We start from the raw sequence: 18883 nt of genomic DNA, 5'->3' as shown, positions 1-18883 counted from the left end.
GAAATTCGCATACTTTATCTGTCATAAATAGTTTGATGATATCCTTTAATCCAAGGAAAATAAAAATACAACACTCTCAAAATTTAAATGTAAGATGGCTTAATCAATATTTTAAAAACCGAAATAAACATAGAATTGATGAAACCTCTTAGACGTTATCTAATTGATTTAAATAGTTGGAACAAAAATGAAGTCGTGTTAGAAACCCTCAAATAATCAAATCAGAGACAATGTTGGTTCACAATTCAACTCGTTCCATTTGGTTTTAGAATATTGAGCATAATATTACTAATGTAATTATCATTAAGTTTATAAATGATCGATATATAACATCAATATCTTTCATAATTCCAATACCATACAGCATAAAAAAATAATTTCCTAAGTTTTTGCTACTTAGGATTATGCAAAAGGCTGTCTCCAACAGCAGCAGATTCATCTGGTTTCGATCTCAAACTCGACGTAATCCAATAAATCAACCCTGCAGAAAAGAAGCTAACAAACCAAGCATTATTATATATTACTACAAAAGTTTCAGAAACTGATTCTAACATTCCAACTTTATGCAAAAAACCAGGAATCACAGGTATGATTCCTACAACTAGAGCCAAAATTGCTGCCACATTAAATCCTCTAGAGTAATAGTAAGCACCATAAGGATTTCTTGAATACAAATCTTCAACACTTAAATTAGTTTTCTTCACAAGATAATAATCAACTAGTATAATTCCTCCAATAGGACCCATCAATGCAGAATAACCAACTAGCCAAGTATAAACAAAGCTTTCACTTGATTTAAGAAGCTTCCAAGGTTGAAAAACAATTCCAAGAAAAGCTGTTAGTATTGCGCCTCTTCGAAAAGTGAACAACATAGGACTAAGATTTACAAGAGCATTTGCAGGTGCTACAACATTAGCAGCAATATTGGTTGTGATTGTAGCTAAGCTTATACCAAGTATTGCTAATATTGTAGTTACAAATCCACCGATTTTACCGAGTAGTTGAATTGGGTTGGAAATAACATGACCAAATATAATTTTTGTTGATGATGTTACTACTATACCAACAAATGTGAATGCTCCCATAAAAATAGGTAGACCGGCTTGACCGATAATTTGATCGTTTTGGCTCTTAGCATATCGTGTAAAATCCGGAATGTTAAGAGCTAAAGCAGCCCAAAAACTTATATTAGCAGTTAGAGAAGGGAAAAATAATGACCAAAATTGTGAATTTGAGAGTTTAGAGGATAATGAGAGCATGTGGCCAAAGCCATTAGCATTAACATAAGACCAAATCAAGAGGAGTGAAGTGAGTAGAATGAGTATTGGAGCTGAGTATTTTTCAAGCTCTCTAATCCCATCAATTCCTTTCCACACAATTGATAATTGAGCTAACATGAAAATTAGGAAGCAAAAAAATTCTAATGGGGAAGTTCCAAGCCAAGGTAGAGATTTAGAGAATGTACTTTGTTTTATTGAGTTTGGTAAGAGAAGGAAAATTGTCTCACCACCAATCCATGTTTCAATTCCATACCAACCACAACCAACTAAGGCTCTTAAAAGGGTGGGAATATGAGCACCATGGATGCCAAAAGACGATCTAGCAAGAACCGGAAATGATATGCCATAACGAGTACCTGCATTAGCATAACGAATCCAAAGATTTTAAGTTGTGGATAGAATACTCATATATAAATTCAAGTAGAGACACCAAAATATGGACCAGATATATTGAATAACTGATATATCTGATCCATAATATGAACTATATACATCAGTTATTCAATGAACCTGAAAAATAAATATTTGCTTATTTAATGTACAGAAGGAGTGTAAGATTATTTACATATATCAAGAAAATCAATAAATTTTCTTGTTTATAACAAGATTATTTGTCTTTCTCTTATGATATTGAGACATAAGGAGTATAATATTGAGAAAGATTGATCCCTAAGTTAAGTACCTGGATGACCAGTGAGGACCAAGGGAACAAAAAGGATCATGTTGGCTGCAACCACAGTTGCTATGCCTTGCCACCAAGCCATCCCAAGATCAACAAGGCTACCAGCAAGGTAGTAAGAAGGGACTCCCACAACAAGTCCTACCCAAAGACTAGCCATCTCTAACCCTGAAAATGTCCTTTGGCTAGGTGTAGTTGGCTTAAGATCATCATTGATAAGTGTAGGATCAGGCTCTATCTCAAACTTTGGTGAAGAAAAATGGACTTTAGAATTGGAATATCTCATAGATACATTATAAGACATGGAATGGTTTAGGACATGATTGGTCTTGTTTAGTTTTGTTGATGGTGAAAGAGTGAGAGAGTTTGACTTAGAAAGCTTTGGATTTTTTGAATTTGCAAGAAAAATATTGGGATGAGAAGAAGAGACACGGAGGTTGAGACAATTGGATACCATGTTGATTTTAGTTCTTAGAAGTTTTTCAATGGAGTATTATCATTATACACATCTCATCTCATGTGAATGAGAAGGTGCTAGTATAATAAGTTTATTTTCCTCTGACTTTTGGTTACTTCTTATCATGTGCAACATTGACAAGTATTTTTTTTTATTCATTGTTTAAAGAACAAGCTATCATAATGAACATGATTGAAGAGACAACTTAATTGAACATTTATTAGATAAATTGTTCTTTTTTTTTTTTTAATGACATTGAAGCATTCAACTTAATTGAATTTTCCACCAAGTAACTCAAACCTATATATCAAACTCTGTCTTGTCAATTGCAATGTACCAAGTATACCATCCCTTTACTAACTTGGTCTCTCAACTCTCATGTAATGAAATCTAAGTCTCTATATGTGTTTACACGGACAGAGATTCTCTCCCGTGGCTTTTCCACTAGAGAGAGTCCAGTGATAATCTAGACCATTCAATTGTGTGTAATAATTTTGATCAGATTTAATTGACTCAAATGGATGGCTGAAATTCCACATGACTCTCAATGTCACTGTAGAGGATCTGTTTCCGTGTTTACACTTTCCTCCTATGTGCTACTGAATTCTTAGTTAAGTTAGTTTATTGCAAAAATATTGCCAAATGTAAGTGTCATTGATCTTTCCACTTCCAAATATATCTACCCTAGTAGAGTCTAAGTCTTTGAGCACCATGAGACAGCAATGTTTTATAACTTTAAAAACATAGCCACTTGTACTTTTTCCATCTCCTTTAACTCCACACCAATCTGAGTTTGCGAAACTGGTTTGCCTTAATGGTGAATAACCAACCAAAATCAAGAGTCTATTTCACATATCTCGCAATCCTCTCCGTTGCACACATGTGAGAAACCTTTGTATTTTCCATGTACCTACTAACCAAACTCACAACATATCAAAAATCTGGTATCCTACAATTTGCTTAAATAATGTAGGACTCACAACACTCTCCTTAGCATATTTCGTATATAACAAACTATTAGGGACTATATAAGCACACTAGGTGTATCAAGAGGCCAAATTGTTTGCATGTTGCGTGTGACACAAGCAAACATTACTTCCTTTTCCTTAACTAAATTCTGTTTACAATTCATAAGCAGCATTAAAATCAGGTGCAATCTTATTACACCAAAACCATAACCGGGTTCCTCCAACAATCTTACATTTCATTGATTTCTGAGAGAAACAATTTTAGTCAAACTTTACTTACACTGCGGCCGAACTCAATATTACAATGACATTTTTTTTGTCGGAATCGATATGTTAACACAAAATAACTCACGCCTTGTTTACATTCCTTTGTCTGAGTTTGAGCCTGAATCGAAGCTCTCATCAGCATCCTCGACTATCATTAGAGCCACACTGAGATAGACTCTTGCTGAAAAATGTCTCACTCAAAGGGAAAGGAACATTGGAAGGAACTGCATGCACGGCTATATTGGGCTTTATTTTTGTTCTTTCTTTTTCCTTTGCTGCTTCTTGGTGAGGCAGTGGACCACAACAAAAATATCATTAGATCCGATCAATGATATTTTAAATTTTTTAAGAAAAATAATATTAATCATATTTTGTTATATTTTGAATAATAATTTATTTTTTAAATATTCTAATTTTAATAATTTAGTTATTGATTTTTTAATTTAATATAAAATTCTTTTTTTAGTTATATTTTTAAAAAATATATCTCTTACAGATAAATGAATAAGAGCATCCACAATGAAGCACTCCAACTTTGAGTACTTAAATGGGTCTCACATGGACACATCACTAATTTATTACTTTTTAATAATAGTACCTAATAGATACCCAACCCCTGCAATTGAGCACTTCTTAAAAAGTTCTAAAATGGGTCCCATCAATAATTCTACATCATTACGATAACTTATTATTTAATTATATATTTTATAATATAAATTGATTGAATGATAAAATTACAAAATTAGTATGTACTATTTTTTTTATAATTCGAAAAATAATTAAAATTCAAAATTTAATTTAAAATAATATTGTCAAATTTTAAGAATTACATAATTAAAAAATAATTTAAAATAACATTACATAATTTTAAAAATAATTAATTTTGTTGATCATCATGCCCAAAATGTTGCCAAATATGCTCGACAAGATATGTTGCCAAATTTTGTGCTCTTCTTTGAAGGTATGGTGCGAGATTTGGATGAGGACCATTATGTGTGTCACTTGTTGAAACATCATTGTTGGGGGGCTGATCATAAGAATAATTAAAATGACCAGCATACGTGTGTCGTTCGTCTTCCACAATCATGTTATGCAATATAATGGATGCATATAATATATGTTTAATTGTATCCATATGTCAATTACGCATCGGGCCACATACAATTGCGAATCGAGATTGAAGCACTTCAAATGCACGCTCCACGTCCTTTCTTGCTGCTTCTTGATGTTGGGCAAACAATTTTCTTTTATCTCCTTGTGACATTAGAATTGTCTTGACAAGTGTAGCTCATTGTGGATAAATATCATCGACTAAATAATACCCCATATTATATTGGGTTCTATTTACCGAATATTGCACCAACGTCTATATGGTTGACATTAAATTTTTTTAGAGGCATGCCAATTCAAAAATTGTGCCAACTCAAATAGGTATTCAAAAATTGTGCCTAATAGGTACTCAAATGGGTGGTACTCCAATGGTAGTACCTAATAAGTACCATAAGTACCTAATAGGTACTACACCATTGGAGATGGTCTAATTTACTTTTTTATTTTATCCTCGCGATTTATAACTCGTTGATTTTAGAATATATTTTTATAACCAGAAAAGCATGATAGAATAAAATTTAAAGCCCACTTGGATTGGTCTGGTGGTATTGACATGAAACCTGGGAGTGTGCTTCTTCTTAACGTCTCATATTCGATTTTCTCTGGTGCCAATTTGGGTGAGTTAATTTAGTTTCTTTAAAAAATTAAGATTAATTTATTACTATAGTATAATATATTGTCTCATCAAAGAGACAAAATATAATACAATTATCGTATCTTATATTTTTGTTTTGACAATCAAACAAACTCTAAATATTAATGAAAACATGTCATAAGTTGGTGAGAAAATTATTTTACTAAACATCTCTTTATGAAATTTATTGTAAGATAGCCAAATCCTCTACGGGATGGTATACTTACCAAACAAAAGCAAATATCATTTGGTCAAAAAAAATGTACTGTACTGTCATTAAGAGTGATTTAAATATTAATAGTAACAATAAGTATATGAATATAAACTTTTGAAAATAAGCTGTTCTCTTTGATTAGGTATGGCAATGTAGTGGGGGCGGATGATGTTGTCCTTTGATTAGGTGTGACAATGTCGTTTTTGGCCAAACATGGTTTCAGTTCAAATTCTTTGAATTTTTTAATTTCCCAATCATTTTATTTTCAGTGATATTATAATTTATGAAATCGGTCCCCGTGAATTTAGCTCGGTTGGCAGAGACATCACATTATATGTGTAAGAGTCGGGGTTCGAACCCCGGACACTCCACTTATTCACTTTTAAGGTGAATTTTCTAGTCACTAGGCTATATGACAAAAAATAATAATAATAATTTATGAAATATATCAAATACTTCAAAAATGGTGATATTTGTATAAAAAAAAATCGTGATGTTATGTATACTTTTTTATTTTAAAAAAAAATTACTGAATATTTATAAATTATAAGACATTTTACTAATACATGTGATGTGGATACGAATCCTAAAAATATGAAGTAAAGTGTATTAAAAAGGTGAAATAATGTTGTTGTCTTTTTTAAATAAATAAAAAAAAAAAAGTGAAATAAAATAAGGTTGTTAGAATTTATGGAGATAAACATGATTCAATTTAAGATGACGCTGTATTTTTTTGAATCAATAGAGTTGTCTTTTGAAGAACCGTAGAATTAGATTTAAGTCTTTTTTTTTATTTGTCAAAAAAAAAAGGTCTTTTTTTTTATGAATGATAGTAATATTTTTTTTATGAATGATAGTAATGAGAGAGAAAATTCTATGAATTAACATTGGACAAAACTTATTGAGTTCTTTTAGTTATGACCTTGTTGATATCCTATACTTTATGTTTTCAATTTTCATCGCAAGTATTAAATTGGGGCTGAAGTTATTATACATAAACCTGATACTTATGCACGGTGCATAAGTAAAGGACAACCACCAGATGTCATTTTTACACGTGTTACAATCTCAGCCTGTCAAAGGAATTGAACCTCAGCCTTCAGATTACGTGACACGTGTAATAATCACACTCTTTCACAGGAGCTAACGGATTCCGTCACCAAAATTAACAGAATTCTTCAAATGATTTCACACGAGCTTATCAAACCTTCTCAGACGATTTCTGCCGCCGGAATCATCATCTCTGTCACCGATTGCATCACTCGCCGGAATCATCATCATCCAAATCATCATCACGGTCACCTATTCCATGATTCGCTGAAATCATCATCACCGAAATCGATTTCATCATTAATCGACATCGCCGGCAACATTACTTCAAACACAGTTCAAATCACAGTGATCACATTTGATTTGGAGGTTGTTTCATGAGCTTTTTTTCTACTGATTTTGATTATTATGTGTTTTTCAGTTTTTGTTAAATCTGTGAATGGTTGTGGTTATTTATTGATTTGCATGAAGAGGTACAAGAATCACTAGTTTGGGTGTTTAAGAAATTGCTAGTCTGCTGATTTTATCAGAGGGAGGGTGTTTTTTTCTGATGGATTTATGTTTTTAACAATTTTTGCATGGAGGCCATTGATAAGCCATTTTTGCACTAGTAATGGTTTCAGGAGACAACACATTGAAACCATTTAAATAAATGAATTCAGTATAACTAGAGTATGGTAACTGAATTATTAATCATGTAATTAGTGTATTTTTTAGCATAAACTGCTGCTTAATCATGTAACTAGAGTATGGTATCACATTCTCTATGTTTGCAAGCTTCTATACAGGGCAATGAACTGCTGCTTTAGTCATTGGTGATGCATATTACTATTATTCAATTAATTGTAATGTTGATGAATTTTTGGGTTGTATGTCTTCATATTAGTGGATTAATTCTAATGTATCATTATCAGCATCATCATCATTATTGTCATCTGCTTTAAATTAAATGCAACCATTATTATTGGTAAATGGTTTCCAGATGTGCAACAGTACAACCATTAAGACTGTTCAATGGTTTAAAGAACAACGCTTGTGTATGTAAATGGTATTTTAAGTATACTATTGCATGCATGTTACTTTGCTTGGTGTTTTCAGTGGTTAATTTAATGTTAAATGATTGTCGTTTATAGGGTATTGTTTCTGTTTTCAATGGATTTGACATCAACTTCATCTGGAATTGCCCAAATGCCTGTTGTTGATAGTTCAGACACACTTGCTGATAGTTTGCAATGCTACTCTCCTACTAAAAAAGAAACTTGGGAGTATCTTGCTTTTAAATCGGTTGAAGAGGTTGAAAAATTTTATGGTGATTATGCACTTAAAAGTGGGTTTTCAATTCGGATTTTGTTGAAATCAAGAAACAATTCACAGAATCAGCGAACTGATAAAATACACTATCTACGATATGGATGTAACAAACAAGGTTACAAGAAAGGAAGTTTGCTTGATCCGAAGAACAAGCCAAAATCAGAGAGTCCGGTTGTGGTTGAATTTGAGAAAGTAAAAGAAAAACCTGAGGAAAGGGTTGGTTGTACAGCTGCCATATTTTTGAAGTTGGATGAAACTCTGAATGTCTTTAAGATATACAAATGGGATGTGCCCCATTGTCATCCGTTACATAAACCGGAACATGGATGTTACTTGAGATCATTCAGACAAGTCAATGAAGTGCAAGGACAGCTTGCTGTAATAAATTCGAAAGCCGGGATGTCGATGAGAACTTCTTATGAAGTCATGGGTCAGGGAGTTGGAGGAACAGATAACTTGCCTTTTCGATTTTCAGATTTAAAGAATTATCTGATGACAAATCGGCAAAAAGAGATGCTAGTTGGTGAGGCAACCGTGATTCAAGATTTTTTTAGAAATGAAGCTTTGTCGAAACCATCCTTTTATTATGATATTCAAGTTGATGCTGCGGAAGATATAGCTAGTATTTTTTGGGCAGATGGGATTATGCAGCTTGATTATGCCTTATTTGGTGATGTTATAAGCTTTGATACAACTTACCGAACCAATAATCAGTATCGCCCTTTAGGTTAGTTTTTTGAACTTCTATCAGGTTTTGAAATTACTGGTTTGATATCATTATGTTATGCACTGTGTTGCCATGAATAGTATAGGTAATTTGAACTTATTGAAACCATTTAGCCACAGTTATGGTTTCATTGTATAACATGTTTAAACCATTTGACCACTCTAATGGTTTCTAGCAGAATAACATATGAATAGTAGTTCCATCATTGTTTTCATCTAACCAAATTTGTACCTTATGAGATTTGTAGTCTTGTGATGTTATCAGAGGTGTTTTTCTTATATATTTCTTATAATTTCTAATGTAGGTCATTGGTAAACCATTTAGCCACAGTTATGGTTTCATTGTATAACATGTTTAAACCATTTGACCACTCTAATGGTTTTGCTATACTGTAACTTTGATATATGCTTTTTTTTTTTCTGATTTGGTTCATTTTTACATTTCAGCTGCATTCATGGGCTTTGACAATCATCGTACAAGTGTGTTATTTGGCGCTGCCCTGTTGTATGACGAGACTGCAGCAACTTTTGACTGGTTGTTTACAACATTTTTGAAATGTATGTCCAATAAAAAACCACAATCGATATACACGGATCAGGCGACTGCATTGTTAAAGTCAGTTCCAAATATTTTTGAAGGTGTTTTTCATGGACTTTGCTCATGGCATATGGCAGAGAATGCAAAGAAGAATCTCGGGTCTCGTGCAAATAGTGCTTTTTTTGATGAGTTGAATATTTTGATTTCACATGTTGAGACTGAATCAGATTTTGATTACAATTGGGATCAGATGATGAAAACCTGTTTTGATGGAAGGCCAACTGCAGACTTTAAGTGGCTTGTTCAAACTTACAGGAATCGTATGCATTGGTCTTCAGCTTGGGTCAAAAATCATTTTACTGCTGGTTTGAAAACAACTCAATTAAGTGAGTCCTTCAATGCCTTTCTCCGTCATTTTCTGCAGCCTGATCATTCACTTGTTATATTCTTCAATCATTTTAATATTATGGTCCAGAGAATGAGGGATAATCATACTGAGTTAGACTTTAAGGCTGCAAACACTAGAGCAAAAAACAATTATCCCAACAGTCAACTGATGCGGTCAGTTGTAAACAAATACACCCCAACTTGCTTTGCATTCATTCATAGGCAGTATGATTTTTCTTTCAAATACTTTTATGAAGAGGTCACACCCCAAGTTTCTGCAATTGATAAGGTTTTCAAAGTTTTTACAATTGTACATGTTGATGAACCTGAGGAAGTAGATGGTGTTAATTATGATGATGCTTGTAATGATGCGCCTTCAAACCGTGATGTTTTGGATGAAGAAGTTGCTGAAAACCTTTCCCCAAACTTTGAAAAGCATGATCGACTTGATGAACGGCTTGTGACAATTGATATTAGGGCCAAACGTATTAGCTGCACATGCCGTATGTTTGAGAACAGGGGTTTCTTGTGTCGACATATTTTCAAAATATTGGAGTTTTTAGGTGGTTCTGTGCAATATCATGGTTTGAAGACAATACCTGCAGAATATGTGTTAAAGCGTTGGTGTAGAGATGTGCGTCAGTCTGTTAAATCTACTATCAATGTTGCCACTGAAGGCGCGACTCAAGCACAACGATATCAACAAATTTGTGCTGTTACAGTTAACCTTTGTACACGTGTTTGTGCAGATCCTGAGGCTTCTCAAATTTTTCTTAATGGTGTTCTTGAAGCTGGGAGAAAGGCAGAGGAGTTGCTTAATTCGAAAGGTATTCATATAGTTCAATCTTCCGTGACGCCACCTAAGTCATCTTCCGTTACGCCATCTAAGTCTTGCAATACAACAGCTGTCAGTGAAGCATCTGATGCTCAAAAGTCGACTGGTCCAAAGTTCAAAAAAAGACCAAATCCAATTAGATCAAAGAAACGACTTAAAAGTGATTATGAATTGGCTAGAGAACACCAGAAATTCCTTATACACCGGAAGAGAAAACAGAGAGGGGCTGAGGATTTAAAGGGGAAAGAGTCTGCTGATTGATATTTTTACATGTTATAATTTTGTATTAGACTTTGTTACAGAAGCATTAGACTTGTATTAATCGTACTTGGTCATTTCATGTTTTTTTGTTGGTATTATAATAACCATCGTCTATATTTTAACTACACTGAAACCATTAAGTACATCAAATGGTTCCCCAATATTATACAGCGAAACCATTGTTATTGCTAAATGGTTTCAATAACCATCGACTATATTTTATTGGAAACCATACTATAAGTTTATTGCTAAGAGATATTTGATTATTATGTTACTTTTAAATTTTATTGTTCAATGACATACTGTAAGTTACATCACAGCTTCCTAATATAATGGTTATATTGCTAATAGTTGTCTGCAACCATTAAGTACATCAAATGGTTTCGTAGGCCAACTGTCTGGAACCATTCATTGGGCAGAATGGTTTCGTAGGCCAAAGAAGATTAAATAAATTAAGAAAGAAGACACACCCAAGGACGAAGAATACAGTCTGATACACTAGTACATATATAATCGAGCTAACTCGTGAATCAAACTAATTGAACTATATATAATTTAAGTTTAGTTCAAATTTGACTTATTTGATTCATAAATCAAATTCAATGAATCAATGAGTCTATTCAACACACTTGTTTAAACTAATCTTAAAAAAACTTGACGTTCCACTAATTAACTTTTACCCATTAATCTTAGCTTGTTTCATATTGCTCAATGACATACTCTAAATTACATCACAGCTTCCAAATAATTGTCTGCAACCATTAAGTACATCAAATGGTTTTGTAGGATAACTGTATGGAACCATTCATTGGGCAGAATGGTTTACAAACTACACTGTCATTTGTGTATATTATATGGTACGAATAACGCAGAGATTGATTAGTTGAATGCTGGAATCATTACGTTTTAAATAAGAAGTGTATCTACTTCGTCGACAACGCTCCGGATACCATAAAGTTTAAATAAGAAGTTAATCATAGCATCAACATAAACAACTACATTTTACCATACAAAGTAAAATCCATTAAAACTAAAATGTTATGTAAACAAATATTAAAATGTTTAAAACATCCTAAACCCTGTTGCCAAATGGTTTCTTTGTACAACAGCTTGAAACCATTTAATACCACTAATGGTTTCTAACCATTTTACAGAGAAGCATCAAACCATTTTACAAATTGTAGTGCTTAACCATCAAGTTGCTTCTTTGTCAAAAAAAAAAACCATCAAGTTGCATCCTTCAGGACTTGTTCTTTTCTGGAATTGCTAGAGTTGGTTAATATAGCTGAACATAGATCAATGCGGAGATCCATAATTTTTGCAATCTTTCCATTGTCCCCATGTTTCCTAAGTTTGGACCAACCTTTGAAAGATTGCATTTCACCACCCCATTCATCAAGAAACTTCATGCAAAACACTCCACAATTGTCTGAATCAACTTGAGTAGGCACCTTTGGTGTATCCCAATTGAATGTGGTGAATTGGAAAGGCATTTTGATTTTCCATAACTTATATAATTCTGTCACAAATGCTTCCACCTCATTCAGCCAAACATCAAACATCTGTTTGTATAAGCTAGGTTCACCATTTGGTAACTGCAATTTCTCTCCTCCCCCCGTCAAGCTGTTTAGGAATTCAAATTTGTGGCTTTTAAAATTGACGACAAAGCAGACATAATGGCTTCCTGGATTGCCAGCTATTGCTGGTGTCATGATCTGTTCCATCATGTCAAACATATTATTAAAATTAAAATAAAACGATGTCTAAAATCATATTACTAAACTAAATTTATCATACTTAAATCATCATATCAAACATATTACAAATTAATGAAACCATTTTACAAGAGTAATGGTTTCAGTGTACAAATCCAGAAACAATGATAGATTATGTAGATTACTGATTTTCAACAATGTGAAAGTCAGATTCTTTCTTCATACACCAACTCACATGTTAGAGACTCAACAATGTATACATAAAAAAGTCAAATTGTTATTAGCCTATGATGGATTTTTACACTGAAACCATTATTCTTGATAAATGGTTTCATTAATTTGCACACTGAAACCATTACTCTTGATAAATGGTTTCAGATATATATATACACTTGTATTGAAATAGCATTAGTTGAAACCTACTAAGGGATGGTCTTCCAACATGCAGATTACTGATTATGCATTTATACTTAATGTATTAACAAATTAACCAAACAGTACAAAATTGATTTACTTACGTATTCTAGCTTTGTAGGGTCAATGGCCTTCCAATCCATGTACTTAAAATTTTTCAGTCTGTCAACGAATCTCCAGTGCGCAATTGATTTAGTTACAGGAGGCATTCTTTCCATGTCAAACTGGTTATATAAAATGAGTAAAATCAATAAGATTATGTAAAAGTATTGAAATTGTTAATATTAAAGGGATATAATACATACATAATTAACCAATGGTGTCACTAGTCTTGTCATGTTGTCCTGCTGATTCCAATTTAAACAATTAACCCAACTGTTTATGACAAAGCATGATACCCATTCATCTTTTTGAAGGGTCCAGAAGTCAGCCCTTTGTAGAGAATACAAATGAGCCTTGTTGTCTGAGCAGTACATAATGTGATCCCTATACAATAATTAAGTATAAGTATTTAGGATAAGCAAACAAACTACTAGAACAATCTTAAGCAAAGATCTTGAAACCATTTACCAATTACCAATGGTTTCAGTGTATAACATCTTGAAACCATTTAATATTAGTAATGGTTTCACCCATTTAAGAATACTAATAATTGAGAAATATCATGTTCAACTTTTTACTACTGTAGGGAAACTTCTTGGAAACCATTCATTGCGAAAAATGGTTTTGAATTCACAAACAGCCAAGATAATAATTTTGTTCAAAACAACAGCTTAAAAACCAAATAAAACAACCATTTTCACTTACTCATCAAGCTCCGGGTTCCAAGCATATGTTGATAATTTTTTCTGCAACTCCGTTGCAGCAGACTTGTGGACAGCGTCATCATATGGGCTTGCAAGGTATTTCGATTTCTTCACCGCCCGTCGACGCTCAGGATATGTATTATCAGAATAAAGCATATTATGCTTTTTTCTTTTCTTTGGAGTGACATTGTCCAAGTCAATTATTTCATCTGGCTGTATTGACTTTAATGGAATTGCACTGTGAAATAATATTACATAATAGTGTTAATTTTTGCAAAATTCAAATAATATTACAATTATCACACTGTTTGATTCTTACTTTATGACTACATTCGAGTCAGATTTTGTAGGGTTCTCCTGATGCATCGCATGTGGTACCAACACTAGCTCAGAATCTGTTTCCTGTGGCACTGAATCTTTTTTCACTAAATCATCGTTATTCAACCTGAAACCATTAAAAATGATTTTAGTTTTCAAACATCGCATATCAAAACCATTGATAAACGCTTTTAAAGTTATGGTTTAAGATGTTAGATTAATATATTGCCTTTAAATATCTTCAAAGTTATTATAAGAATCACAAATAAAAACCATTAAAAGACATCATATATATTCATTTTTACTCTGCATATGAAGCTTCAGCCCCATCAAACAATTCTGGAAACTTGGAGATAGTTTCCTGTGTAACTGAATCTGTTCCTTGTGACACTGAATGATTTTTATCGAACCTGAAACCATTAAACATCATTTTGTTTGTCAGAAATCACATATCAAAACTATTGGCAAACACTTTTAAAGTTATTGTTTAAGATGTTAAACTAATATGTTTCCTTTAAATAGAGACATCATACATATTCATTGCTTACCCTGCGTTTGTAGCTTCAGCCCCATCAAAAAACTCCGGAAACTTGATGATAGTTTCCTGTGTTAATGTGAGTCCAACATTGTTTGTTTCCGGTGTCATTGTCAGCTTCACTGAATCATCAATGATTTTGGTTGCTGCCTTAACTGAATCATCAATCATCTTGGTAATGATCTCATCTTCTTCATCATTGTCATCCTCATCAATTATCACGGCATTGATCTCATCCTTTTCATCATTGTCATCTTCATCAATGCTTTTGGCATTGATCTCATCTTCTGCATCATTGTCATTATTCAACCTGAAACCATTGATGTGATTTGTTTTAGCACTTGACATAAAAAAGTTAAACTAATGCTTCAACATTGATTTTTGACAAAGCGATATTGACTAAATGCAGTACCCTTCATCATTGTGCTTGTCTGCATCATTGTCTTTATTGGAACTGTTATTCTTTTCAGTTTCAGCCTGGGCTTCCATTGGATTGTCCTTGTCAGTTTTTGTTTCTTCTGGGACTGCATCTTTTTTCCCAGAAGTTCCGACAGTTGCCTCAGCTATTCGTCGTTCCAATGTTGTTGCGGATCTAGTATAGATATTTATACAAGACCTACAGTGATTAAGATACATTTCTGCCTGCAAGGACAATCACTTATGGTTTCAGTTATAATTTTTATGTTAAATTTAATATGAATATTTTGTTGGAAACCATAAGAGGGCTATTTTGGTTTCAGACACAACACAAGTGAAACCATTAAGACACACTTTATGTTGCAGTTATAATATTTTATGTTAAATTTAATATGAATATTTTGTTGGAAACCATAAGAGGGCTATTGTGGTTTCAGACACAACACAAGTGAAACCATTAAGACACACTTCTGGTCTCAGTTATAATAAGTTTATGTTAAATTAGGATTCGAAAAGAAAAGACGGTACATGAGTATCGATAATTCACGATTTCCACCATTAAATAGGATTTGGTATACAAATATCGATAAAAACTTAAACTAAATAATCCAAACATAAGAGCAATAACATTTACCTTAGACAGTGGGCATGTGTCTGCATCAAAACACAGTACAAGCGGACCTTCTGCGGGTCTGTACAGACTTGTTACCCCGGCTGTCAATCCATTTTCAAGCCCCATGATATCATGGATCTTGGCAAGTTCCTGGTTTGCCGCCTTGACATCCCAATCACGAAGGGATGGCCGCTTGTATTTGCCCGTCAAAAATGGGCTTCGTTTCCCCATTTTATCCATGTAGTTAATCTGCAACAATTAGTTAATATTGCCTCAAATTGGGAAACATGACACATTCAATTCAAAAGGAATATACATATAGGAATGAAGGCAAGTATGTGTTGATTGTATAAATATTGCTCAAATGAAAGACATGCTCAAAAGTAAATGAATAAATATGCATGTGACAAGTATGTGTTGATTGTATTAAGAATAAAAGACATAAATGAGATATGAAATATGAATATTTATTGGAAACCATAAGAGGACTATTTTGGTTTCAGATATAAAACTAGAGAAACCATTAAACCACACTCATGGTTTCAGTTATAAGATTGTGTTGGATAAAATATGAATAAGTATGTGTTTGTAAAATTGACTTTTAATTCAAATCATTGAGTGGACATCATTACCATTAGGAAGTGGAAATCTGCTAATGGATTTAAAACTCCTGGAGATTGCAGGCCTTTTTTCATATAGTCTAGAACATGTGAGCACCAGTTATATGAAGATACACCGGCTGGATCTTCTAAAATATCTGCATACTGCAGTGACACATTGCCTTTATTAGTCGGGCACAAAATGTTATGAATGATGAAACAAATTATACCCTTCACCCATGTTTTAGGTTTTTCTGTAGTCTTCAGTATCCTTTCTAATTCAGCAACCTTCACAACAGGAGAATAATCTCCAGTCAATCCCAATTCCTTCCTTAGCCTTCTAATTGCTCCATCAGAGCAAAGATTAGTGTCTATCTTCTTTCCAGCCATTGGAAGTTCATAGACTCTATGCACATCATCCTCTTTCAACTCTAGGACCTCCGTATCGCTCAATCTTATCCACATATGTTCCTTTTCAAATCTTCTGACAACCCAATCGATAAAAAAGGTGTGGATCCTTGTCCAGTTACAGATATGTAGCATCCCTCCAAAGCCACAGTTGTTTAGTTGGTCAATTATTTCGTCTCTCCTTTTTTTGACATGTACTGAATGCATAAGGTCATAGACCTTAGGTACACTCATCTTATGTCTCAGTCTTGCATCTGCATCAGAATCCTTCTTCACCATATCTTGTTTCACATTTTCAACAGCACAAGAAACTTTCTTACCATTCCTTTCATTTTCATCATCCGAACTTGTCTCATCGGAATCTTGTGCCTCTATTTGTGGTTTCTTATTACGACCACGAGAAGCAATGCTTTCATCACCCTTTGTATGTTCCTTCTTTTTTTTATTCTTCTTTTCATTACCTTTTGCAGCTCTTGTTTTTCGCTTATTTGTTTGACCACCACTGGATGATGAATCGGTGTCATTCCTTTTATCCTCATCTGACGGTGTCAGCCCGATACTGAAGGATGGCAATTCCTGTACGTTCTTTGATTTTTTCACCTGGATCAAAGGAAACTAGTAAGTATGGTTTCACATGGCAGATAATAAGTTAAATTCTCTACTTTTTTCATATCACTACATAAACTAGTAAAAATTCTCTCATGGAAACCACAAGAGGGCTACTTTGGTTTCAGATACACTAAAAGTGTACAATTATACTTTTTCAAAGCAACCAATTATCACAAAGAGACACTGATCAATTCTTTTTCAAAACAACCAAACTAAACAAAATCATCTCTACTTTTTTCATATCACTACATAAACTAGTAAGAATTCTTTCATGGAAACCACAAGAGGGCTACTTTGGTTTCAGATACACTAAAAGTGTACAATTATACTTTTTCAAAGCAACCAATTATCACAAAGAGACACTGATCAATTCTTTTTCAAAACAACCAAACTAAACAAAACCATCTCTACTTTTTTCATATCAATACATAAACTAGTAAGAATTCTTTCATGGAAACCACAAGAGGGCTACTTTGGTTTCAGATACACTAAAAGTGTACAATTATACTTTTTCAAAGCAACCAATTATCACAAAGAGACACTGATCAATTCTTTTTCAAAACAACCAAACTAAACAAAACCATCTCTATTTTTTCATATCACTACATAAACTAGTAAGAATTCTTTCATGTAAACCATAAGAGGGCTACTTTGGTTTCAGATACACTAAAAGTGTACAATTATACCTTATCAAAGCAACCAATTATCACAAAGAGACACTGATCAATTCTTTTTCAAAACAACCAAACTAAACAAAACCATCTCTACTTTTCTCATATCACTACATAAACTAGTAAGAATTCTTTCATGGAAACCACAAGAGGGCTACTTTGGTTTCAGATACACTAAAAGTGTACAATTATACTTTTTCAAAGCAACCAATTATCACAAAGAGACACTGATCAATTCTTTTTCAAAACAACCAAACTAAACAAAACCATCTCTATTTTTTCATATCACTACATAAACTAGTAAGAATTCTTTCATGTAAACCATAAGAGGGCTACTTTGGTTTCAGATACACTAAAAGTGTACAATTATACCTTATCAAAGCAACCAATTATCACAAAGAGACACTGATCAATTCTTTTTCAAAACAACCAAACTAAACAAAACCATCTCTACTTTTCTCATATCACTACATAAACTAGTAAGAATTCTTTCATGGAAACCACAAGAGGGCTACTTTGGTTTCAGATACACTAAAAGTGTACAATTATACTTTTTCAAAGCAACCAATTATCACAAAGAGACACTGATCAATTCTTTTTCAAAACAACCAAACTAAACAAAACCATCTTTACTTTTAGTTTCATCAATTCTTTTTCAAAACAACCAAACTAAACAAAACCATTTCAGATTATGATTTTCCCCAAATTGGAATTTAGGTTACACCAATGCAATTTCTTTCCAAACAAAACAAAAGCATTTTCCAACTAACAGTTACATTTGCAAAAGCATTAGGGAAGTTCAAACCTGTGTCGTTTTCTTCATTTTGCTTTTTGGAAGTGAATCGTTGATGATGATCCTTTACTTGCGTGTAAGAAATCAACAGTTTTTGGTTTTGAAGATTGATTTCGGTGACAGTGATGATGAAGGAGTGAACTCTGATGGAAATGATTGTAGATTTCAGTGACGGTGATGATGAATGTAGCTTCCGGTGATGATGTTGATTCCGGCGATGGTGATGATGAACGATTGTTGTTGGTTTTGGACAGAAAAATGTTAGTTG

The 18883-nt window shown here is 33.2% G+C and overlaps 3 protein-coding genes across 3 annotated transcripts; 1 reads left to right on the top strand and 2 right to left on the bottom strand.

The window, feature by feature from the left end:
• Positions 1–303: 303 nt before the first annotated feature.
• On the bottom strand, positions 304–2540 carry LOC123889943 (purine-uracil permease NCS1-like). The gene is made up of 2 exons (XM_045939470.1): positions 1963–2540; positions 304–1636 (listed from the first exon to the last, which is right to left on the bottom strand). Exons 1-2 carry the CDS (start codon positions 2414–2416, stop codon positions 393–395), a joined length of 1698 nt encoding a protein of 565 aa, XP_045795426.1. The 5' UTR covers positions 2417–2540; the 3' UTR covers positions 304–392.
• A 5271-nt stretch (positions 2541–7811) lies between these two features.
• On the top strand, positions 7812–10717 carry LOC123891648 (protein FAR1-RELATED SEQUENCE 5-like). The gene is made up of 2 exons (XM_045941562.1): positions 7812–8697; positions 9144–10717. Exons 1-2 carry the CDS (start codon positions 7812–7814, stop codon positions 10715–10717), a joined length of 2460 nt encoding a protein of 819 aa, XP_045797518.1.
• Positions 10718–11651: 934 nt separating this feature from the next.
• On the bottom strand, positions 11652–17004 carry LOC123891647. Its single transcript, XM_045941561.1, has 10 exons — positions 16168–17004; positions 15557–15784; positions 14918–15147; positions 14519–14815; positions 14276–14380; positions 13972–14097; positions 13654–13890; positions 13152–13332; positions 12951–13070; positions 11652–12432 (listed from the first exon to the last, which is right to left on the bottom strand). Exons 1-10 carry the CDS (start codon positions 16819–16821, stop codon positions 11944–11946), a joined length of 2667 nt encoding a protein of 888 aa, XP_045797517.1. The 5' UTR covers positions 16822–17004; the 3' UTR covers positions 11652–11943.
• Positions 17005–18883: the final 1879 nt, after the last annotated feature.

Source organism: Trifolium pratense, linkage group LG6, assembly GCF_020283565.1.
Source record: "Trifolium pratense cultivar HEN17-A07 linkage group LG6, ARS_RC_1.1, whole genome shotgun sequence".
Classification (NCBI taxonomy): Eukaryota; Viridiplantae; Streptophyta; class Magnoliopsida; order Fabales; family Fabaceae; genus Trifolium; species Trifolium pratense.
This window is presented reverse-complemented; position numbering and strand designations above follow the sequence as displayed.